This window comes from Malaclemys terrapin, chromosome 6 (assembly GCF_027887155.1).
Source record: "Malaclemys terrapin pileata isolate rMalTer1 chromosome 6, rMalTer1.hap1, whole genome shotgun sequence".
NCBI lineage: Eukaryota > Metazoa > Chordata > Testudines > Emydidae > Malaclemys > Malaclemys terrapin.
In genome coordinates this window covers 13375571-13399448 of record NC_071510.1, presented here as the reverse complement: position 1 = coordinate 13399448, position 23878 = coordinate 13375571, and the positions used below count along the sequence as shown (strand labels likewise).

Below are 23878 nucleotides of genomic sequence, written 5' to 3'. Positions count from 1 at the left end.
TAAGGGCCAGATTTTCCCTCTCAGACTTAAGCATCAAAATGAAATGCCCAGGTTTTCCAAAGCACTCAGCACCCATCAGCTCCTATTTGAGAACAGTGGGGTCTGTTGGCTGCTGAGCTCTGTTGAAAATCTGTCCCTCCGTGCTAAAGTCCTTCTTCAGATAGTTAAACTACTTGAATGCTGAAAACTGTGCCTTGTATGTGGGGTCTAAGTGGAGGGCACCTGTTGATCCACTTGGAAATACTTAAGTCCCAGTGGAACCATATAACCCTGACATAATCTGCCACTACACAAAAGCTGTTGCCAAGAGCAGCAGTGTGGAAATTATATTCAAAGTGGAAATGATGGAAACTGGTACCGTCCTCCTTCCTTTCACAATTCACCAGCAACGTGGGCTGCTGGAGGACAGTTCTTGGATTCCTTGTGGTTTGAGGCAATAATTCACCTGGACAAGATGTTAGCTGTCTGATTCCTTGGGTTTGTAACTATTTGACACAGAGATGTATGGTAACCACATAGCGCTGAGGGAAGATTGCAAATTCCAAACGGGCTAATTCCTTGAAAAGGTTCTTTGTGTAAGGTTCACATGAACTCAAGAAAAATTTTGCAAAAGCAGCTGAGATTTCCATGTCTTTCACCTAAAAATAAAAATGACCTCAGGTTCACTTAATTCTCAGGCTCTGTTCCCTGAAAAGTCCTGAGTTTGTATGTTTAGGAAAGCCTCACTCAGCTCTGCACAACAGACAATGAATTCTTGCTCTGTCCATAATTTTCCCCACTGTCCAGAGGTGCCTAAATGTCGCAGTACACATGGTATTTGGGAGCCTGCTAATTGAAATGGCATAATAGATAAGAATTAAGGGTTGAGCAACTGTCTTCGTTCAGATTCCCCTCCACTTTTCTCTTTCCACCATCCTAAATAGGTTTATTGTGTTTCCCCTTCCCCTTTGCTTGCTGAATTGAAGACACTCGTCCATGACTCCCTTTTCATTCCCCCCTCACCCCCTTCCTTCAGATGCGTCATTGGTGGATGAAGCAGTCCAGGAACTAAATTCCTACCTTGCACATGAAAATGGACGGCTGCAGGAACTGGCTGATCTACTCCAGGAAAAGCACCGAATCATGTCTCAAGAGGTACAAGAAAGAAAAACAGAATCTGTCTTTGTGTTTGTGCTTATTTGAGCCCTGTCTGGAATACTGAACGATTCTGGTTACTGTCGCCCAGGAAGCATGTTATTGCCATCGAGAGGCTGAACTGTAGAGCACCAGGGATGATTCAGTCTGAAGAATTCAAGTTCTGAGCAAAGGTTAAGGGAGGAGGAATTAATTTTGGAGAACTGTAATGTGCACTGTACTTCTATGTGATTCTGAAGCAGAATCATGTGGTAAAGTACCTGGCAAACTTGACTGGAGCAATAAACTGATAAACTAAGGCTGTGAATCCAACACTGCTGCTTATCCTAACCCATGCTCCCCTTTGTCCCTTGGCTGCAGTTCTCCAAGTTGCAGGAGAAAGTAGAGATGGCAGAGTCGCGGGTGTGCGTGCTGGAGACCATGATCGACGACCTTCAGTGGGATATTGACAAGATCCGCAAGAGAGAGCAGCGGCTCAACCGACACTTGGCTGATGTGCTGGAACGGGTAATCGCCAAGCCCTTTGAAAGGAGATGCAGGGCTAGAGCAGTTCGGAGCCCAGCAACACCTGTTAACATCTTCATAGGGAATATTGCTGAGAGAAAGAGAGGGGAATCTTTATGGAGCCTTCCTCTACCTTACTAAATCACTGCTAATAGACGTGAGCTAAGGATGGAGTTGACTGTCTTTTGTTTGCATGAATGGTTTAGGAAGTGGGGCAGGATTCAAGCACTACACACTTTTGTTACAAAATCTTTATCCTCATTGCAGGTGAATTCAAAAGGTTACAAGGTATATGGCGCTGGGAGCAGTCTCTACGGGGGTACGATCACCATCAATGCTCGCAAGGTAAAACCTAAGGCCGTGGGGTTGGCGGGGTGAGGGGAAGCTTTGATTGGTGAAGGCGAAGAAGGGTGGTGCAGTGGTTAGGGCAGTAGCCTAGGGTTGTGGAGGCCTGAATTTGAGCCCCTGCTATGCCACAGACTTCCTGTGTGACCTCAGGCAAGTCACTTAGCTTCTCTGGGCATCAGTTCCTAATCTCTAAAACAAGGATAATAGCACTGTCCTATATATGTCACAAGAGTTATGAGGATAAAAACATTAAAGACTGTGAGGTGCTCTGATACTATGGTATTTTGGGTCATATGAGTACTGTAGATAGATGCAAAATGGGTTTTTTCAATACATTAAAAAAAACTCTTGTGTTTCTTCTTCAGTTTGAGGAAATGAACGCTGAGCTGGAGGAGAACAAGGAGCTGGCTGGGAACCGCCACAGTGAGCTGGAAAAATTGCGCCAGGATCTCGAAGAGGTGACGACACAGAATGATAAACTGAAGGTATGAGCAAAATTCTCTGGGGGGCCTGAAGACGGATGGATGTGATTGGCTCCTCTCTGTTTCACTCTGTTGAATCTGTGTTAAACCTCTTTAGTACCTTCTGTGAAGCTAGATTTTCTGGTCAGTCTCTGTCTCTGTTTCAGGCACATTCTCTGTGCTTGGATGATATTTTACATGCAATAGGCCGGGATGCTAATGGGAACCTGGGGTTTTGCTGTGACTGGCATTCCTGATATAATGGTGACACCATGTGGTCAATAAAGGGAATCGTAGCTGTCTGTTTCCTGTTCTGTGTGTTGGTTTTATTGATTCACTGCATCTTCAGTGACCACCTGTCAACACTAATAACTGCCCAGAAGGACAGGGGTTACGTTTTTCCCCCCAGCTCATAGTTTGGTTGCGGGGAACTAATGCAGAGCTCAGTGCTCAACAAATCCAATTATCTGACAGAGAGAGAGAGAGTCTCTAGTGAATGGAAGTGAAAGAGGAGAAAAGGGGGTTTTAGAGTTTCTGCAATGGGTGGAACAAACTGACTCATAGAACTGTTCTAACTTGATGCTACTACATTTTTAAGACCTATTTTTTGTTTGTTTGTTTTTCAAAATTGCTTGCACTGCTGCCTCTGTGAAATGAATTGTCAATTTCAGTCTGGTTCTTGGTAGTCCACATTATAGAAATCTCTTCTCCTCCAACTGACAGCCTGGGTGACAGGAAGATGGAGTGAGCCAGGAGAATGAGTTCTCTCACTCCTAGAGCTGGCAGGCATGCTAGCTGTGTGGCGAAGGGAAGTTTTACAATGCTGCTGTCTGTGCGGTGTCTCTGGACTCCAAGCTGTTAAACCAGTAACTTTAATCAGCACTGAATTCATACAGATAAAAAAATTCCTGCAATGGGATAGTTCACAAAGCCATTACCTTGCCCTGTGGAAATTCTATCTAGTCAAAGAAAGGATGTGGAAGGAGAATGGGCTTTGGAGTTCTGTTATCTCCCTGTGTTTGGAATCCACTCTGAGGTAACATTTCTATCCTCTCCGCGTCTCTCCTTTTCTTCATGGGACTGTATGTCTCTGCCCAGGTGGAGTTGCGGAGGGCGGTGGAAGAGGCTGTGAAGGAGACTCCTGAGTACCGCTGCATGCAGTCCCAGTTCTCGGTCCTGTATAATGAGAGTCTCCAGCTGAAGGCACATCTGGATGAGGCACGCACTCTGCTTCACGGCACTCGCAGCACACACCAGCGCCAGGTGGAACTCATTGAGGTAACCACCTCATTCCTCCATCTTCTCCTCTTTGAGATCTCCCACTCTGACTGGCCCCTGGCGTGAACCAAGCCCTCTGCAGTTGTCTTTGCAGGCTCAGTTGTTCTTCTGGTTTTTAGGAGGGTAGTAATCCTCTCCTCTTTTATAAAAGCAGGTTGATGAGGAAATGTGAGACACCTAGATCATAGCACTTATGTCTCTCTCTCTCTCTCTCTCTGTGTCCCTTCTTGCTCCCCAGCGGGATGAGGTCAGCCTCCACAAGAAGCTGCGCACAGAGGTGATCCAGCTAGAGGACACTCTGGCACAGGTCCGCAAGGAGTATGAGATGCTGAGGATAGAGTTTGAACAGACTCTTGCTGCCAATGAACAAGCAGGTACCCAATTTTGTTTGTAAACAGAGGTTGCGTTTCAGAAAGCTAAGGCACAAAACGAGTCATGACCAGCAAGGGACATAGACAATAAGAGGAGGTTCTAAAAGTACATTAGAAGTAAGAGAATGATGGAGGAAAGTGTTATTCCACGACTTAATGGGGAAGGAGAGCAAATAATGGATGACACAGAGAAGGCTGAAGTGTTTACTTCCAGTCTTCACTTTAACTGTGACCAAATGCTTAACATCATTAGTATTAACAAAGGATAAGGATCTTTGGTAAGAATACGCAAAGAACAAATGAAAAAAATCATAGATATTTTACATGTATTCAAATTAGCCAGGCCTGGTTAAATTCGCCCTCGGGTTTTTACTTCACTACGGTGAAGACATCACTGTAAGTCGATCTAAGTATGTCGACTTCAGCTACGTTATTCACATAGCTGAAGTTGCATAACTTAGATTGATTTCCCCCCTCCCCCACAGTGTAGACCAGGCCTTAGGAAGGAAAAATCAAATGCACAACTACAAAATGGGGAATAACTGGCTAGGTGGTAGTACTGCTGAAAAGGGTCTGGAGTTATAGTGGATCAGACCTACCATGAGTCAAGAGTGTGATGCTGTTGCAAAAAAATCAAATGTCATTCTGGGATATATTATCAGGAGTGCCAGGTGTAAGATACAAGGGATCATTGTTCTACTTGGCACTATGAGGCCTCAGCGGTAGTACTGTGTCTAGTTTTGGGCACCACACTTTAAGAAAGATGTGAACAAACTGGAGAGAGCCCAGGGGAGAGCAACAAAAGTAAGAGGTTTAGAAAACATGGCATATGAGGAAAGGTTGAATTAATTGGGAATGTTTAATCTAGAGAAGAGAAGGCTGATGGGGGATGTAACAGTCTTCAAATATGTAAAAGGTTGTTATAAAGAGGAAATGATCAGGTGTTCTCCATGTCCACCGAGGGTAGGATAAGAAGCAATTGGCTCAGTTTGTAGCAAGGGAGATTCAGGTTAGATATTAGGAAAAACTTTCCAACTGTAGGGATAGTTCTTCTTCGAGTGCTTGCTCATATCCATTCCATTAGGTGTGTGCGCGCCGCGTGCACGATCGTCGGAAGATTTTCTACCCTAGCAACACCGGCGGGTCAGCTGTGGAGCCCCCTAGAGTGGCGCCTTCATGGCGCTGAATATATACCCCAGCCGACCCGGCGCCCCCTCAGTTCCTTCTTACCGCCCCTGACGGTCGTTGGAACTGTGGAGCGCGGCATAGCTGTTCTCCACTCTCCCTAGCTTAGTTAGTTATTCGCAGTTATAGTTATAGTTATAGTTCTGGTGTTTATAGTTAAATAGTTGAATAGTTTTTAAAAGTTGTTCTAGTTGTTCTAGTAGTTCAGGGGATTAAGGGGGTCGTCTCCCCCTTTCTCCCCCGGCCGCGGGGCCGGGCTCCTGCCCAACGCTCCCGGCTTCAAGCAGTGCGCCTCCTGCGCTAAGCCTATGCCCACGAGCGACCCACACGACTCCTGTCTGAAGTGCCTGGGAGAGTCCCATCAAACAGATAAGTGCAAGATCTGTAAGGCCTTCAGACCGAGGACCAAGAAGGAGCGGGACTTTCGGCTCCGGCAACTCCTGATGGAGGCGGCACTTAGTCCGGACGCTCCCCCTACAAGTCAGGCCCCGGCACCTAGCGCCTCGGTGCGCAGTGCCCCGGCGGCACCGGCCATGCCGACCACGCGAATGGCGTCGGACAAGCCTCCCCGGCACCGGACCTCGTCGGCACCGCAAGCACAGAAAGTGCCTCGATGCCGGTCATTATCCCCGGGGCATAAAAAAGCCCATAAGACGGGGACCTCCGTGCCGAAGACGCCGGCTCCCCCAGTGCCGGGGGTAGAGCCGAGTCCGCCGGTGGAGCACCGAAAACAGGTGCCTCCAGCACTGTCGACTCCGGCGCCGAGGCCGTTGAGTCCGGTGCAGATAGCGTCTCCACCGAGACCGGCGGTGATACAGTGCCTCCCGTCGACTCCAGAGACCTTCGCGGCGGCGAGAGACTTAATAGCTCTCACGGAGCCGGCACCGCCTCAACCACCGGCACCGACGGCACCGTTGACTCGCCCGGTCCAGTCGAGGGGGAAACCTGCCTTGATGCGCCCTCCATCGCAAGGGCTGGACCCTCGGCACCGGTCCAGGTCCCGAAGCAGGTCCCCACGCCGCTCGCAGTCCCGGCGCCGAATATCACCTCGGCACCGGTCGTACTCGCGGCCAAGATCTTCGTCGCGGCACCGCTCTACGTCTCGGCACCGCTATGATCGTCGGCACCGATCAACGTCGAGACGTAGTTCTCGGCACCGCTACGGTCGACGCTCGACGTCGAGAGGCCGCTCCCGGCACCGGGCATACTCCAGGTCCTCGTCGAGGTCCAGATCCGGCTCCCGGCACCGACGAGGTCATCGGCACCGATCGCGGTCCCGGCACCGTTCGCCGGCACCGCGTAGAGATAGATCATCTCCGGACCGGCACCGTGCGGCACCGCAGCCCATGGGAATCGTTTCGACTCTCTCGGCACCGCCATGGCCATCGAGATCGGTGTCTCGCTCCTCGGAGGACCTATCGAGATCGGCATACCCCCCTCAAGGGCAAGCCGAGGAACAGGACTTGGGCCATTGGCAGGAGATAACAGAGGACCATTCTCATGGCCCATCTCACTGGTCGTTTTGGACCCCGTGGGCGTACCATCAGGAGCAAGGGGCTCCAATACCTTCGACCTCTCGCTCGGGTCACTCTGTTAGAAGGGCCCCGGAGTCCACCATCTCTCGGCCTCCGCCAGGGGGCATGGAGGCTTCCGTGTCCGCACCACCTGACGCCCTGGACCCAAGCGCAGGTGATGCTCCGGCCCAGGAGCAGGGAGACCAGGACCCTCCCTTGGATCCTGTACCACCGGAGGCATCTTCCTCTTCCTCTCCGGATGAGGCAGTGGTGGGCACATCATGCACAGGTCCACCTCCAATAGATCTTCGGGCTCACCAGGATCTCCTGCGTAGGATGGCCCGTAATATGGACCTGCAGACGGAGGAGATAGTGGAGGTGCAGGACCCTATCGTGAATATCCTCGGAGCGGATGCCCCATCGAGGGTGGCGTTACCCCTGATCCGCACGATACAAGCCAATGCAGCTACGATATGGCAAACTCCTGCCTCTATCCCACCCACAGCGAGAGGGGTGGAAAGGAAATACTTTGTTCCATCCAAAGACTACGGGTACTTGTATACCCACCCCCAACCGTGTTCACTGGTGGTGGCATCAGTGAACGCAAGGGAGCGCCACGGTCAGCAGGCTGCAGCGCCTAAATCGAAGGAGGCGAAGCGCCTCGATTTGTTCGGCCGTAAAGTTTACTCAGCCGGAGGACTGCAACTTAGAGCGGCGAACCAGCAGGCGCTCCTGAGCCGCTACAACTTTAACTCCTGGAACTCTATGGGGAAGTTCAAGGAGTTGGTTCCCCAAGAGTCCAGGGAGGAGTTTGGAGCCATGGTAGAGGAGGGTAAGAAGGTAGCTCGGACCTCCTTACAGGCCTCCTTAGACATAGCGGACTCTGCTGCGAGAACCCTGGCATCAGGTATCGCTATGCGGAGGATCTCCTGGCTCCAAGTTTCGGGTCTACCTCAGGAACTGCAGCAAACCCTGCAGGATCTGCCCTTCGAAGGACAAGGGTTGTTTTCAGAAAAGACGGACTCTCGCCTGCAGAGCCTCAAGGACTCCAGGACAATCATGCGTTCCCTGGGGATGCATGTTGCGGGCCCTCAGCGCAGGCCATTTAGGCCGCAGCCTCAGCGCTTCTACCCCCCCCCTCCCCCCCGCCTCGTCAGAGACAGGACTCGGCCCGGAGGCGAGGGCGAGGTGGTAGAAGAAGGTGGACCGGCCCTCAACCCGGCCAGAACCAGGGGCCACCTAGACCACCTTCAGGCCCCAGGCAGAACTTTTGAAGGTGCGGTCGAGGACGGCGCCCCAGTCATCCCCCAGGATCCAGCCACCTCCTTTCGAGATCGCCTTTCCCATTTCCACCGTGCTTGGTCCCTTATAACTTCGGACCGTTGGGTCCTTCGCACGGTGGACAGGGGATACGCTATCCAGTTTTCTTCAATCCCCCCCTCCTCCCCCCCTTCCCTGTCCCTCTTCAGGGACCCTTCTCACGAGCAACTTCTTATACAGGAAGTTTCTACGCTCCTTACTATGGGGGCCATAGAGGAGGTTCCAGTGGAGTTAAAGGGCAGGGGATTTTATTCCCGGTACTTCCTCATTCCCAAGTCCAAAGGAGGTCTGCGACCCATCTTGGACTTGCGCGGACTCAACAAATTCGTAGTAAAGTTGAAGTTCCGCATGGTCTCTTTGGGGGCCATTATCCCTTCCCTCGATCCTGGAGACTGGTTCGCCGCCCTCGACATGAAAGACGCATACTTTCACATCGCAATTTACCCACCTCACAGACACTTCCTGCGATTCGTGGTGAACGCGGTGCACTACCAATTTGCAGTCCTTCCCTTCGGCCTATCCTCGGCCCCAAGAGTGTTCACGAAATGTATGGCTGTCGTGGCAGCGTACCTTCGTCGGCAAGGGATACAGGTGTTCCCGTACCTAGACGACTGGCTGGTACGCGGTCGCACCAAAGAGCAAGTTCAAGCTCACGTCCACATAATAATGCACACATTCAACGAGTTGGGCATCCTACTCAACAAGGACAAATCCACTCTAGAACCTACCCAGAGAATAGAATTCATCGGCGCAGTTCTAGACTCCAGACGTGCACAAGCCATCCTGCCAGACAACCGCTTTGGCACCATCACGAGCCTCATTCAAGGGCTCCAGGCCTTCCCAACTACCACGGTGAGGTCGTGCCTTACCCTGCTGGGTCACATGGCTTCCTGCACGTACGTAACCAGGCATGCCAGACTTCGGCTTCGCCCACTCCAGACCTGGGTGTCGTCAATATACCGCCCACATCGGGACAGCCTGAACATGGTGGTCACGGTCCCGAACTCGGTCCTGACCTCCCTCACCTGGTGGCTAGATCACAATGTGGTCTGCGAGGGGATGCCATTTCACGCCCCACAACCCTCTCTGCACCTGGTCACAGACGCTTCATCTCTGGGTTGGGGCGCCCATCTCAACGAACACCATACCCAGGGCCTGTGGACTGCACCCCAGCTAGCCCTGCACATCAATGTTCGGGAACTGATGGCGGTGCGCCTGGCGTGCCAGGCATTTCTCAATCTCCTACGTGGCCGCTGTGTGTTAGTTCTCATCGACAACACCACGGCCATGTTTTACATCAACAAGCAAGGAGGAGCACGTTCGTCAATTCTGTGCCAAGAGGCCATTCGCCTGTGGGACTTCTGCATCGCCCACTCAATCCATCTCACGGCATCGTTCCTCCCTGGAGTCCAGAACACTTTAGCGGACCGACTCAGCAGGTCCTTCCAAACGCACGAGTGGTCTATCCGTCCGGACATCATACATTCCGTCTTCCAGAAGTGGGGGTTTCCCCAGATAGACCTGTTTGCATCTCGAGACAACAGGAAGTGCCACGTGTTCTGCTCCCTGCAAGGTCGAGCTCCGGGCTCCCTCTCGGATGCGTTTCTCCTTCCCTGGAAAGATCACCTGTTTTATGCCTTTCCTCCGTTTCCTCTGGTCCACAAGGTACTGCTCAAATTGCGCAGAGACCAGGCACGGGTAATTCTGGTCGCTCCAGCGTGGCCGAGACAACATTGGTACACCACACTGTTGGAACTCTCGGTTCAGACACCGATCCCGCTTCCATTATGTCCGGATCTCATCTCTCAGGACCACGGCCGGCTGCGTCACCCCGACCTACAATCACTCCACCTCACGGCGTGGCTGCTCCATGGTTCACCCAGGCAGAGCAGCAGTGCTCGCACTCTGTCCAACAGATTCTGCTGAGCAGTAGGAAGCCCTCAACACGGACCACGTACCTGGCCAAGTGGAAGCGGTTCTCCTGTTGGTGCGAACAACGAGCCACGCCCCCGTTGCAGGCACCTATTCCTCTCATTCTGGAATATCTCCTCGCCCTAAAACAGCAGGGGTTGGCGATATCTTCAGTTAGAGTCCACCTGGCCGCTATATCGGCCTTTCACCCAGGGGAACTCGCGTCCTCGGTATTCTCTAACCCGATGGTCGTTAGATTCCTCAAGGGCTTAGACCGGATGTACCCACAACAACGTCAGCCCGTTCCGACGTGGGACCTCAACCTGGTTCTCTCCAAGCTCACAGGTCCCCCATTCGAGCCACTGGCCACCTGTTCACTTCTGTACCTATCCTGGAAGACAGCCTTCCTCGTAGCCATCACCTCAGCAAGGCGCGTTTCTGAACTCAGGGCGCTTACATCTGAGCCCCCTTACACAGTTTTTCATAAGGATAAAGTGCAGCTTCGTCCACATCCTGCCTTTCTCCCTAAGGTGGTTTCTCCTTTTCATATCAACCAGGATATATTTCTCCCGGTTTTTCATCCTAAACCACATGCCACTCGCCAGGATCAACGTTTGCATTCCCTGGACGTACGCAGGGCCCTGGCCTTCTATATTGACCGCACAAAGCACTTTAGAAAGACGACGCAGCTCTTCGTTGCAGTGGCCGACCGAATGAAAGGCTCACCGGTCTCCTCACAACGCCTATCCTCCTGGATTACGTCTTGCATCCGGACTTGCTATGACCTGGCAGGTGTCTCAGCACCGCACCTCACCGCTCACTCCACGAGGGCCCAAGCTTCCTCGACTGCTTTCCTGGCACATGTTCCGATCCAGGACATTTGTAGAGCGGCGGTTTGGTCATCAGTCCACACATTTACAGCTCACTATGCACTAGTGCAGCAGTCCAGAGACGATGCTGCTTTCGGATCAGCGGTTTTGCACACAGCAATGTCTCACTCCGACCCCTCCACCTAAGTTGGGCTTGGGAGTCACCTAATGGAATGGATATGAGCAAGCACTCGAAGAAGAAAAGACGGTTACTCACCGTTGTAACTGTTGTTCTTCGAGATGTGTTGCTCATATCCATTCCAAACCCGCCCCCCGTCCCCACTGTCGGAGTAGCCGGCAAGAAGGAACTGAGGGGGCGCCGGGTCGGCTGGGGTATATATTCAGCGCCATGAAGGCGCCACTCTAGGGGGCTCCACAGCCGACCCGCCGGTGTTGCTAGGGTAGAAAATCTTCCGACGATCGTGCACGCGGCGCGCGCACACCTAATGGAATGGATATGAGCAACACATCTCGAAGAACAACAGTTACAACGGTGAGTAACCGTCTTTTAAGCAGTGGAACAGGTTACCTGAGGAGGTTGTGGTATCCCTGTTCTTGGTGGCTTGTAAGAACAGGTTGGTGTGACATTATGCTCAGTTCATGCAGAGCTGTGAGCCACTGTGTTACCACTCTGCCTTAGCAAGAGTGTGAGCTTTGCTCCTGCTAAGTTGTGTGTCAGTTCCCTGACACTCCGGCCCGTCTGCCTTGCCAGCAAACTCTTCAAGTCTCTGAACCCCAGTTCCCCCAAGATGTCTCCCAGTAGTGTCCAGTCCCTCTCACGGGACACTCACAGCAATTAAGTTTGCTGCGTCCAAAGAGACAGACAGAGCACACATCACAACATGTTAGGTTAGCTGAGGACTCGCACTTAACTTTAATATACAGCCCCGAGATGGTTTTGTACTAAAACAAGAATAAGTTTATTAACAAAGAGCAGAGATTTGTTATACTAAGCAAGAATAAAAGAGACAAATATGGTTACAAATAAAACAAAACAAAACATGCTTTCTAGTGACTAAAACTTAATTTTAGCAAGTTACAATCTTTGTCTAAGCAATTTTCTTTCTTACATCAAGTTGTCAGCATCCCTAACCCTCCATGCTAGGGGATCCAACTTCCACAGGGGTGCTGTACCCAATGTCCCCTCAGTGGTGGATAACTAAAAGATCTTTTTGCTCCCCTTATATTACTCAAAGTCCATTGTCTCTGACTCAGGAGCCAGGAAGGCTTTCTAGGGTGCAGATTCTGTCCCCCAATATGATTGTTAACCGGTTGTCTCCTCTGCTTGTTTAGCTTGATGAATTTGTTTACCTTGCATGCAAAGGTACTCATTGTCCTCTGCCTGTAACCAAGCCAGTCAGACAAGTGAAGACGCATTTCTTTGTTTAGAGCAGGCTGGGTTCATGCGATGCCTCCCAAACACATTTTAAAAACATTTTCAGTGCACCTCTATAAATCTTTGTACATAACCCGTACACACACAGTGATTTCTGGGACCAGTGTGTCACCAGTTTACATATGATACATTATATGACACCTTTGCCCCAACACACAGTTGTCAGGCCCGATGTGAGTTACTTTATTGGAGGGGACACTCTGCCAGGGGCTCCCGGAGTCACAGTTGGACTAACGCCTGTCGGGGTGCTTCAGGCAGGGGGATGGACTAAATGATCTCTTGAGGCCCCTTCTAGCCCGACATTTCTATGATTTCAGCAGAATGCCTTCTTTGGAGCTTTCTCTGCTCTTGTTAAATACTTGTTTGCACTGTTCTGTCTCAGAAAAAAAGCTCCTTAGACATATAAGACAAACTGGTGTCAAGTTATCTTCTGTTTTTCTGGCTGTAGCCAAATGTTCTTACAAGGATTTCCAGTATGTTTGGGAATTAGTTGGTTACTGGCAGTGGAGAGATTGTGTAGGGAGAATATCCCTCTTACACTATCAGAAGCTCTTTTTCTGAGAGAGGGGATTTTGTCTAGGAAATTGGACTTATACCCTGGCATATTTAACTTCCACCAGAGAGGGGCAAAAAGGTATTTTTAAATAGCATTTAAATAAGAGACTTCTGATGGGGTAGCACTGCCTTCCCATACTCAGATTCTTAATGGGAAGAAGAAATCTGTGAAGCAGTGATGCTGAGAGAGACCTACAGTGGTGATTTGTAAGAAGATATGGTGGCAAATAGGACCAGTACAGTTGTCCAAGCCACCATGCCATGGAGTAGGGAGATGAGTCTTTCTCTGTGACAATGCCTGTCCCTGGCACATTTCATTCAGTTCTGGGTACATCTGGGTACAGAAATATACTGATACAATGGAAGGGCTTTTCAAAAAACCAACAAAAATACTCTGAGGTCTGGAGGGCAGAGCTGATTGTGGCCTGTGGTAACTAGCCTGTGTGTTTGTGTGTGTGTGTATATGTGTTTTTTTTTTTTTTAATAGGTCCAATAAATCGGGAGATGCGTCACCTCATCAGCAGCCTCCAGAATCACAACCACCAGCTGAAGGGGGAGGTGCTGAGGTACAAGCGCAAGCTGAGGGAGGCCCAGTCCGATCTGAGCAAGGTACCGGAGCTGGAGACCCTGGGAGAGAATGGGGAAGATGGAGAGGGAGGAAAAACCTGCTACAGCAAAGCATAGGCTACCCATCTGTCTCATAGTTTGCCTGTGTAAATGTCTCTCTGGTGCCACAGGCTTTGGGAAAAGCATAACAGGCCCCAGGGGATAAACTGCACAGTTTTCTACCGGGCTCTACGCAGAAGCCTCTTCTTGGATTGCCACGTCCTACAGAGTGGACCTCCCTCCATGGCTGCATTGTGCTCTGTAAAAGCATTGGCAATAGCATCTGGGAGGGAAACATGCAAGGGAATCCTACAGGGCTGGCAGTGAGAAATGTGTTCTGGCTGAGAACTTCTCCCATTCACTTGATTGGTTTCCCTTTGTTTCTTCCCCACTGCTCCCCTTCCCCCCCCCCCCCAGACTCGCTCCCGCAGTGGGAGTGCCCTCCTGCAGTCCCAGTCCAGCACTGAAGAGACCAAGGAGGAACCACCGGAGGTCAAACAGGAGCCTGATGATTCCTCTGCTCAGGCGTCTGTGCCCAAGGCTGCCCCCGAGGATGCCAGTGATGCCAAGGCCAAGCGAGATGAAGAGGAGAGGGAGCGCGAGAGGCGGGAGAAGGAGAGGGAGCGTGAGAAGGAGAAAGAGAAGGAGAGAGAGCGGGAAAAGGAGAAGGAGAAAGAACGGGAGCGGGAGAAGCAGAAGCAGAAGGAGTCTGAGAAGGAGAGAGAGTCCACCAAGGAGAAAGGGAAGCATGAGGATGGGAGGAAGAAAGAAGCTGAAGTGATCAAGCAGCTGAAGGCTGATCTCAAGTAAGAAGTGCTGTTGAAATTCTTGTTCCTATTTTCCAGCATCGTGCCCTAATCTGGGGTGTCCAGGGAGCATAGCTAGAAACCCCTGATTAACTCCAAAAGCTAGTGTCTTAATTCTGGTAAAGGTAACTCTTTCCATGGGTCACTGGTGGTATGATTGTGCCCAAGGGACACATAGTGGAGGTGGTATTTAGGTCCTCTTCAATCAACAAACCTAACTGGTTGCAGATATCTGTAAGGTGCAGATTTCCAATCAAAGACCACGCTCCTCCTTGCCTTGGATCAGTCACTGAGAAAGTCTAGAGTTTACTACCAAGGTAAGTTCCTCTGCTGCTCTCTTTCCTTCTTCGCGTGAGTCCACTTTAGCATGTCTCTGCTCATCCTCCGATGTATGTTTCTGCATTGTTCCATGTACAGTATGTACATGTGCCCAGGGTAAGACGAGCCCAGTAGTCACACACGAGCCTACGCTGGAAGATGCTGAGAGAATGTCGTTCTTGCGTTCAGGCAGACAGCATCACACCATAGCATTTCTCCCAAATATTCAAATCGGTGCTTTTCTTTCACGGTTGCCAGGAAAGCCCAGGAGAGCCAGAAGGAGATGAAATTGCTGTTAGACATGTACCGCTCGGCCCCGAAGGAGCAGAGAGACAAGGTTCAGCTCATGGCAGCTGAGAAGAAGGCCAAAGCTGAGGTAACAGTGTCCAATCTTGGTCCTCCTTTTTCTCTTGCCCCTCACCATCTAATGGCTGTTCTTGAAATGCCCTCCTCAGGCTTGTTGTAGGGCTGTTGTTTCCTCTTCCGGACTCCAGAATGTCCCTCTCCTTCTTCCTCTGTCAGACAGCTTAATGTTGGGACAGACTGGGAGTGCAGGCAGAGGACTGGCCTTAGAATGGTCCTTCATCGTTGAGGTTGTGAGGTGTCCACCTGACTGATGATTCACTCATCTACCTTTTTGGCAAAGTAATGTTACTATCCTGCATGATGATGTGTATCTTATTGGCGCTCTGGTGTGTGTAAAAGTAATAGAGTGGTTTGAATAGCAAGGGGGAAAAGGCTCCCTGAAGGGGTAGAACTGGGATGAAAATTAAACTTGAATGATTAGGGAGACATTTATTATGGTGCAGTTTGCCTGTGGAATAATAATCTCCCAAGGGAAAAGGTACAAGCCCCATCTCTTGAGGCATTTAAAACTAAACTAAATAATCAGACAAAGATTTGTGATTAAAAGTGAAGGATACTATATCCCAATGATGTGGCAGAGGGAATGTAGATAGGCAGAATGTAATTATCTGTACAGGATTAACCAGGAGAGTAGGGTTAATGTATTTACTCTTATTAACAAGAAAGAGTCATGGAATCTTTAATGGTGATGTTGGTCAAGAATTCAGTTTATATCTCATCCTGTAGATGGAATAAATAGGCCCAAAGAGTTAAAGGTGTTAACATGGCCCTGTCACTGTTCAACATCACACCTTTTGAGAAAAGGTTTGGTATACAGAGACCTCAGCCTGCCTAGTGGCCATGGCAAGCACACCCCTTTTTTTAACCTTTTATTAAAAATAAAGGGAAAGCATTTGAAATGTAAAGTATTACGTAAGGCTTTTATTTTAACATAGCTTGTTCCCTTTCCCCTTAGCTAGAGAGAGTTTTTAGAGGAAAACCCCCCTATGTGACAGTTGTTTAGATGGTATTAAAGATAGCAGTAACTGTTCTTTTGGGGAAAAGAGAAGAAGTTAGTTGAGATGGGCTGCAGCTGCTGTTAAAGTTCAATCCATTTTCTGAAAGACAAGATGAACAAGTTGGTGGGGAGAACAGCAATGATAGAAAATGCAGCTTCTGTTTTTGGTAGTGAGTTTTTCCAGCAGCAAGGCTGCAAGTAAAACAGGTATATCAGGTCTTATCAACCGCTTAGCGATCTGGCAGATTTGTTCCAGTACCCGGTTGTTTAGGGCATTGCTTTTAGTTGCCTCTCTGGTCATAGACTCACAGCAGTGTTGCAAAATATGCACTCCTGGCTGGCTAAACCAGATTCTTCTCAGTTAGCAGGAAAAAGAAGAGGGCTAGGAAAGAAAAGAAATAAAGGTGGGGAAGGAAAAGGACATGTGTGAGAGAGACAGTCTTATATCCCAGGTAGTGTTTGGGATTTAGCCAGAGCCAGTGAAGGTGGCAATGTCATTTGCATCCCTTTCTTGGCCTGGTCTGGTTGGGACATCTCTTGTGATTAGGTCAATGAAGGCCCAGTGGTATTGCAATAGAGCCTTGGTTCCCAGGAGATATCACGGGTGGCAGCTTTGATGGTGAAGCTTTCTCCTTTTCCTTCTCCTTTCAGTTAGCTGTTGTCCCCCTTTGCTTTGCCTTTGCTAATTTTTAGCCCCAAAGACTTTCTGAGGACCCCAAAGGGAGTGATTGGTGGAATAGCCCATCCCCTCATTATTTTGCACTCAATTAGGCCTAATTTCCAACACACCAATTTTGGACCATTGATTTCCAGTCCCAAACTTTTCTTGTTTACTAGGCATGATTTTAAAACGGTCCTTGAATTATATCAGTGGGCCTTTTTGTTTGGATTAATTTAATCTATCTGTTTCCCCTTTGCACCTTTTCCCATCAACATTGATTGTTATAGATTATTGTGACATCTAATCAGTTCTCGCTCTTCACATTTAAGTTTAGTTAGTGTAAATTTGTGGGCCAGTTATTACAGCAACACCTCCAATAGCATGGTACCTCCTAACACCATGCTGGGGAACTGGCCTAGATGAGAAAATGGGTCTTTTTCCCTTTTATTTATTTATTTATTTATTTATTAAAGAAAGGTTTCTCTGTGGTGTTGGAAAATTGTGGGGAAGGTTGATTCCTTAGCAGAGTCCTTCTTGCTGTTCTATTCCCTGCCTAGCCTCAGAGCTCTTTCGCTCCCCCCCCCCCCCCAATCTCATCCCTTTTTTTCCTTGCTGTAGCTGGATGAGCTGAGGCAGAGGGTGAAGGACCTGGAGGACAAAGAGAAAAAAGAAAGTAAAAAAATGGCAGATGAGGATGCCCTACGCAAGATCCGGGCAGTGGAAGAGCAGATTGAGTATCTGCAGAAGAAACTAGCCATGGCCAAGCAGGTGAGAGGAGCTTATGGAAATGCCCTCTTAGTAAGGCCTTCTTGTGGAGCAAACCTTATCAGGATATGGCTGGAATTAATCAAGAGAGAGCACTTCTACCCCACATCCACCACCTCCATCAGATGATATTCCAACTCTGCCCAGGACCATGTAAGGCAATATCATCATGGTGTAACTGGGACAGAGTGAGGAAAGAGTTAATTTCTATACACACACATCGGGCTAGAGTAACACTGCTGAGGCGAGTAATGCGTGGAGTGAGTGAGGAGAGGGAGGGTCAGTCTGTGGTGAGGTAAGATGATGTTTTATTTTTAAAATACACTTGATTTATATAGAGCTTGGCTAAACAGGGACACTCAGGAAAATTAATCCAAATTAACTAAAGTTGCGAACGCGTAGTGGATTAGTTAACTGCATTAAACTCCTGTGTGGCCACTCTGATTCAGAATTAAAGTGGCCTTCATTCTGTTTATCTTAATTCACTTCAGAATTAAAGACAAGCCCACAGTTTATATGATTTAGAAATAGCAACAATTGGTGTAGTCTATATGACACAAGTACCAATGTATAAGGAACAGATACTTTGGCTGATGGGGAAAATCCTGCATTAGGAAAGCAGGATTGTGTGAGGGTGACTAGAGCACCAGTACTTGGGGCATGTCCCTGTTCCTTGTCAGTTAATAGTGGAGATCTTTGATCCCACCTTGCCTGTTTCCTTTGTGAATTTTAAGACAGAATTTGTTAAGGGGGCTGGATGGCTCAGGGGAGCCGTAATGAGCTATGGAGCATTGACTTTTAGATTAATTGACCTAAATTCAAATTCAGCCCAAAGATGTTACCATCTGATGGCTGTTCCTCAACTAAACAGGTCACTGGTCTCTGTCTAGTTCCTAGTGGAGAGGTGGCCATGTAACAATTAGAGCCAACTTTCACCTTTGTTGGCTTTCCTAGCACAGAGATCAAGGACTGAATGCCTGTGGAGATTGAACTACCATCTGTCCCCTAGTAGAGCATCCTTCAGTTCAGTGGTGTTACCTGTTGTTTGGGTAAAGGGAGGTTATCATTCTCTAGGATGTTGATATGCATCTTTCACTATCACTAAATTCTGTTTCTTAAAATAAAGGTAGGGGGTATTGGTGTTTCAGCGCCCTGTAGTGGAGGGGGAAAGAGATTCCAATTACAGTGTGTTTCCATCTCTGTTCTAGGAAGAAGAGGCCCTGCTTTCAGAAATGGATGTCACTGGACAAGCCTTCGAGGATATGCAAGAGCAGAACATTCGCCTTATGCAGCAGTTGCGGGAGAAGGATGATGCCAACTTCAAGCTGATGTCGGAACGCATCAAGTCAAACCAGATCCATAAACTACTGAAGGAGGAGAAGGAGGAGCTGGCAGACCAGGTCCTGACCCTGAAGACGCAGGTAACCAGAAGAGGGGTGATGGGAAAACAGGCTGGGTAGGGATACTCCCCCAATGGATCAGGACAAGCTGCTGCTTAGATTTGTTTTAAACCTCTTCAATGGTGTATTGAAAGATGCCAGTGGTCCCCAAAGTTTTCAGAGTTGTCCCTCCCTTTGCCCCTGTCCCCACTGGAGCGGGGCCGCGGCTCCCGAGGTGGAGGGGGGGAAGGGGTCCACCGCTGGGGGGCGGTTCTGGGGTTGGGAGTGGGGCTGGGAGCGGAGTTGTAGGGGCAGGAGCACAGCCGCGGCTGGGTGCAGAGATGAGGCTGAGGACGGGGCCAGGTGCGGAGCCGGGGCTGTGGCTGGGGGTGGGGCCGGAGCAGAGCTGGGGGCGGGGTGGGGTGGGGCTGGGTGGCGCTCCCTCCGTGCCCCCCTGAACGTTCCTCTGTGCCTCCCCCTCCTCCCCCCGCCAGGGAGCACACCCCACTGTTTGAGCTATGCAATGAGAGATTGTCTGTAAATGTGAAATTCCTCAGAGAGAGGTTCACCACTACCTAGGGCTGGGAGAAGGAAAAGGTGAGGGATTTTTAATCACATGAGAAAAGGTGCTCCTAGGTGCTGTCCCCTCCCACAGCCCTCTTCTTGGAGCCTACATGGAAATGATTCCACTAAGTGCTCTTCCAAAGGAGAGGGATAGATATGTTTAACAACCAGTTATTGGTCTTTGATTGCTGGGTTTAGAAAGGTTTACCTCGGAGCTGGGGGAAGATGTTCCCTTGGTTGAATGTATAGTTTGACCTCTGTTGATAGTCCATGTGTCTGCAACCTGAGAGAGAGAAGTGAGGTTGCAGGAGTGGGAGGAGAGAAAACGCAGTGACCGGGAAATGTGATGGTTGCAGCATATAGTTGTGGAAGTTGTGATCTGGGAAGGAGGAGAAAATTCAAAAACAAAATATCAGCTGGACACGTTCTAAATGTTTCTCTCCCTTCCACCACCCTTCCCGTTTGAAAGGTGGATGCTCAGTTACAGGTTGTGCGGAAGCTGGAGGAAAAGGAACACCTGCTACAGAGCAATATAGGCACTGGAGAGAAGGAGCTAGGCCTCCGAACCCAGGCGCTGGAGATGAACAAACGCAAGGTGAGCATGAATCCTTGGCTCACAAGGTTGAGTGTTCTTCATCCTGTGGCAGGTATGCAAGGCTGCTAGCACTAGATTTCTCTGATGGGTTTTGGTATTCCATGTCATTACACCATTGTGGCAGAAGGCAGAGGAATACCAACTAATGTTCTAATTAAGGCACAATAGACTGATAAAGAATGCAAGGAACGAGAGCAATCAAAGTGGCTTCATGAAAGACTGAGAAGACTGAGGGTAAAAGGAAAACTATACTGCAAATGGAAAAAGAGGAGGCACCCAAATGAATCTGATCAGGGTCTGTTAAGACCTGCAGAGAAAAGATAAAGACAGTAAAAAAAACATAACGACTTCAGAGTAATGAGTGAGGTTTTAACTAATATATCTAGGGGCAATGAAAAAAAGATGGTCTGTTCATAAGGAGTGGAATTAGGTGGACTGGTATCGCTGATTCTACCCTCCTTTCTAAATCTCTTGTCAAGAAAAATATTGGAAAGAAATCTGAACAACTGTTAAGGAAGATAAAAGTATCCCTTTGTAACCAACAGTCAGCTGGTGTCGCATCCTATGGTATGAAGGGAATTTAGCTAAATGATTTATTGATCCACTGACAAATTAAAAAAAAAAAAAATCATGGACAGCTAGTGGGGTGCTGGAAGACTAGAGCAAAGCAAATGAGGGACTGGTCTTCAGAAAAGGAAAAAGAGTGATTGTGGTAGTTCTCTGTCTGGTTTAAATAACAGAACAGTCGCAAAATAGCTACAAGGTAATAGAGCCAGGAGCTACAGGACCCTGGGGACATAGGCTACACATATTTGAAGGGTATAAACACCAACGAGGGTCATTCGTCCTACTCTGTGTATCTCACTAAAGAATTAAACTAAGAAAGGGAAAGTTTAGGCTGACTGTCAAGAACTTGTTGACAATGAAATCTTAGGTTGTTGAGCAGGCCCTCAAGGGAAGTCCTGTAAATCACTTTGCTTGGATCTTCTAAAACTAGACTGGAGGGAAAACCCTGAAAGTACTGTAGGGCACAGTCTTGGGCGAGCAGGGATTGGGACTGGAAGATTTTTCTAGGTTTTTTCAATCTCCAATATCTATGATCCTATGGCCATCTCCTTCGACAGGCAATGGATGCAGCCCAGCTTGCAGATGATCTCAAAGCACAATTAGAGCTGGCTCAAAAGAAACTACATGACTTTCAGGATGAGATTGTGGAGAACAGTGTGACTAAAGAGAAGGATATGTTCAACTTCAAACGGGCTCAGGTACGTGCCATATACCACAGCCCCTCACTGTCCATCTCTAGTAAGTCTGCCTCTGCCTGCCAGAGGAAAACTTCAAAAGGGTCCATATCATACTGCCCTTCTCTCTGCTCTCCAGGTTTTTTCAACTTCATTTAGTTTCAAGCTCCATCCATAAGTCATTTTGGCCCCTGCCTGTGTCCTTTTTCTCGCTTCCCCAACCTTCTACACTCAGCCCCTGTGGCTTGGCCCAGTTTGAGATCTGACAATATTCCAGTACAGATCTAATCTAATCGCTTTCTACTTGTGACAGGCTGTTCTACAGTGCACTGGGAAGAGGGGGTTGGAAGCACAGCATTGGTGTATTTTACCATGTACTTTAAGGGCCCCAGTTCTGTACTCTTGAAGCACAAGCTCTCTGGAGAAATGGCTCCAATAATTTATTTGTTGGTCTCTTATCCTCCTGCAGGAGGACATCTCCAGGTTGCGTAGGAAGTTGGAGACCACAAAGAAACCCGATATGGTGCCCAACTGTGATGAGATCTTGATGGAGGAGATCAAGGATTACAAGGTGAGAAACTCTGTCACTCTCCCCTGTTTACTCTTTCCTAGCCAAAGGGTTTAGTCTTCATTCAGTACTGGCCTTCCCTAGCTGTGTTCTGTCAGCGAAGGCCAGCTCTGAGCTGGAGGAACCACCTTCTCCTAGGACAGAAGGTAAAGTCTGCTTCCCATGGTGGTGTATTGTCCACTTGGGGCACCTGAAAGTTCTGCAAAGGTCTGTCGCGTGTGGTAGCTTAGACTCTCACCACAGCATTTTTCTCCTGCAGGCGCGTCTGACCTGTCCCTGCTGCAACATGCGTAAGAAGGATGCTGTGCTCACCAAGTGCTTTCACGTCTTCTGCTTTGAGTGTGTGAAGACGCGCTACGACACCCGGCAGCGCAAGTGCCCCAAATGTAATGCTGCCTTTGGTGCCAATGACTTCCATCGGATCTACATCGGCTGAGTCTCGTCACGGAGAGACAGAGGCATCGCTTCCGCCGACCACCCAGCCCCTTTCTCTGATTGTCTGTCACCAGCACGACAGTCACTGCTTCTCCACCAACCCATGTTCTCTTCCAGAACAAGTAACCCGGGGTTAGGGAGGGGGGAGAGGCAGGTTTTGGATCTCTGCTCATCTTCTCTTCCTTTCTGCCTTTCCCTTCCATCTTGATGGGACCTCCACCCCACAGTGGTCATTCCCACTCACCCCCTCCACACTGCTGAGTCGGGGTTGCTGCTGTGGAATAATAAAGCCTAACTCAACCCTAACCCCAGGTCTGATAGGAATTGCCCATGGCAGAATAGAGATGAGCCTGAGGCCTTGAAATAGCCTTAGGTATTAAATGGACGATGTTAGGGTAAAACAAATTGTTTTCTATTAAAACCTTTTCCCCTGCTTACAACAAACCCCTTGGAAGGTGGGAAATTTTGTGTCCTTCCTAGAAATGTCCCTCTCTGTGTGTTTGTGTGCTGGTGATTGTTTTTGTAGGGGTGCTTGTGAGGGCTGGGCAGCACACCTAGCTTTTTATTCTTGTAGGCTTGTTCAGCGTGAATAGCCTACCTGTTAAAGGCCCCGAGGCAGAAGGGAACTTAAGCACATGTACTGTTGACTTCAGTGGGAAGACTCGTATGCTTAAAGTTAGGCACGTGGTTAAGTACTTTTCTGATTCAGGGCCAGAATCTGCAAGGAGAGCCGTAGAAGAAGTTGGGGCAGCTGAGAACATGATGCCTTCCCAATCCAAAGGCATGCTGCCGCACACACCTTAATATCAGGAAGGAGAGAGACGGACAGGAGAATCCTCCAGAATAGCATTCCATTGATGAGCCCCATTTGGTCTGGATGAAAGATGGACACTTTTCTGTCCCCTCCCACCTGGCTGGGGCCTCACTAGCATTGTCCTCATTTTCCAGAAGACGATTTGTAGTGGTTACTTTGGTGCAGCTTTGCCACAAGGACTATTCTTGTACTACACAAACTCCAATAAAAACTGTGGTTCCATTTGTTTTGCTGTTTTTCTTGCCTGTGAGTAGATTTTAATTCTTGCTCCCGGTGCAAGATGAACTTTAAAAAGCCCTAATCCAGTCATTGAAAGCACTTCTTTTAAAAAAGCTCTTGGCTTCCACAGCAGAAAGAGCAGTTCTTTCTCCTCTAGTTACCTTTTACCGTGCCAGTGCCCCCTCACTCCTATCCTGTTACCCTGGTGCCTGGGCTTCCTTCAGCAGGGATAGTCTGTTGAGCTAACTTGAGCAGGAATTTTGCTAAGGTGTAATCACCTTACTCTTGTTTTACCACTGACCCCCAAAGTTAACATTTGAACCCCATGTCTTTGGAAGTGATAGGGTGGTTCCATAATTCACTTCACTTCTTAATATAGTTAGTGAGGGGTGTAAACCCCACACTGGTACTGAGAGCTGTACCAGGTGCCTGAGAGCTCAATTATCCCTCCTGCTGGCACCTGGAGGGGAGTTAAGTAGGTCAGTTATCAGGTCCACCTGGAAAGGAGTCAGGTTGCTTTACAAGGATTGAGAAAAGCTCAGTTAGGGTGGGGCCCAGAAGAGAGGAGGCTGTGGGTTCCTGCTTTTGCAAATGGGCTGATTGAAATGAGGGGAGAGAAGTATTGGGGAAAAGCCACAAGAAGAGGGGATTTAGCTCCTCTGGTGGCTTTCAAAATAGGGACAAGACTGTAGGGAGAC

The 23878-nt window shown here is 49.0% G+C and overlaps 1 protein-coding gene across 3 annotated transcripts in view; it reads left to right on the top strand.

Annotated features, from left to right (window-relative positions):
- The window catches only part of RNF20 (ring finger protein 20), a 28800-nt gene extending 5615 nt beyond the window's left edge, over positions 1-23185 (top strand). For all 3 annotated transcript variants that reach the window (XM_054032074.1, XM_054032076.1, XM_054032075.1), the window contains 15 exons: positions 1016-1134; positions 1495-1641; positions 1906-1983; positions 2352-2471; positions 3546-3725; positions 3964-4099; positions 13334-13455; positions 13870-14258; positions 14835-14952; positions 17219-17368; positions 18574-18786; positions 19778-19903; positions 21028-21168; positions 21614-21715; positions 21972-23185. In XM_054032074.1, coding sequence (XP_053888049.1) covers positions 1016-1134; positions 1495-1641; positions 1906-1983; positions 2352-2471; positions 3546-3725; positions 3964-4099; positions 13334-13455; positions 13870-14258; positions 14835-14952; positions 17219-17368; positions 18574-18786; positions 19778-19903; positions 21028-21168; positions 21614-21715; positions 21972-22148 — 2318 coding nt within the window. In that variant the 3' untranslated portion in view covers positions 22149-23185. The remainder of the gene's footprint in view (positions 1-1015; positions 1135-1494; positions 1642-1905; positions 1984-2351; positions 2472-3545; positions 3726-3963; positions 4100-13333; positions 13456-13869; positions 14259-14834; positions 14953-17218; positions 17369-18573; positions 18787-19777; positions 19904-21027; positions 21169-21613; positions 21716-21971) is intronic.
- The last annotated feature ends 693 nt before the right edge of the window (positions 23186-23878 follow it).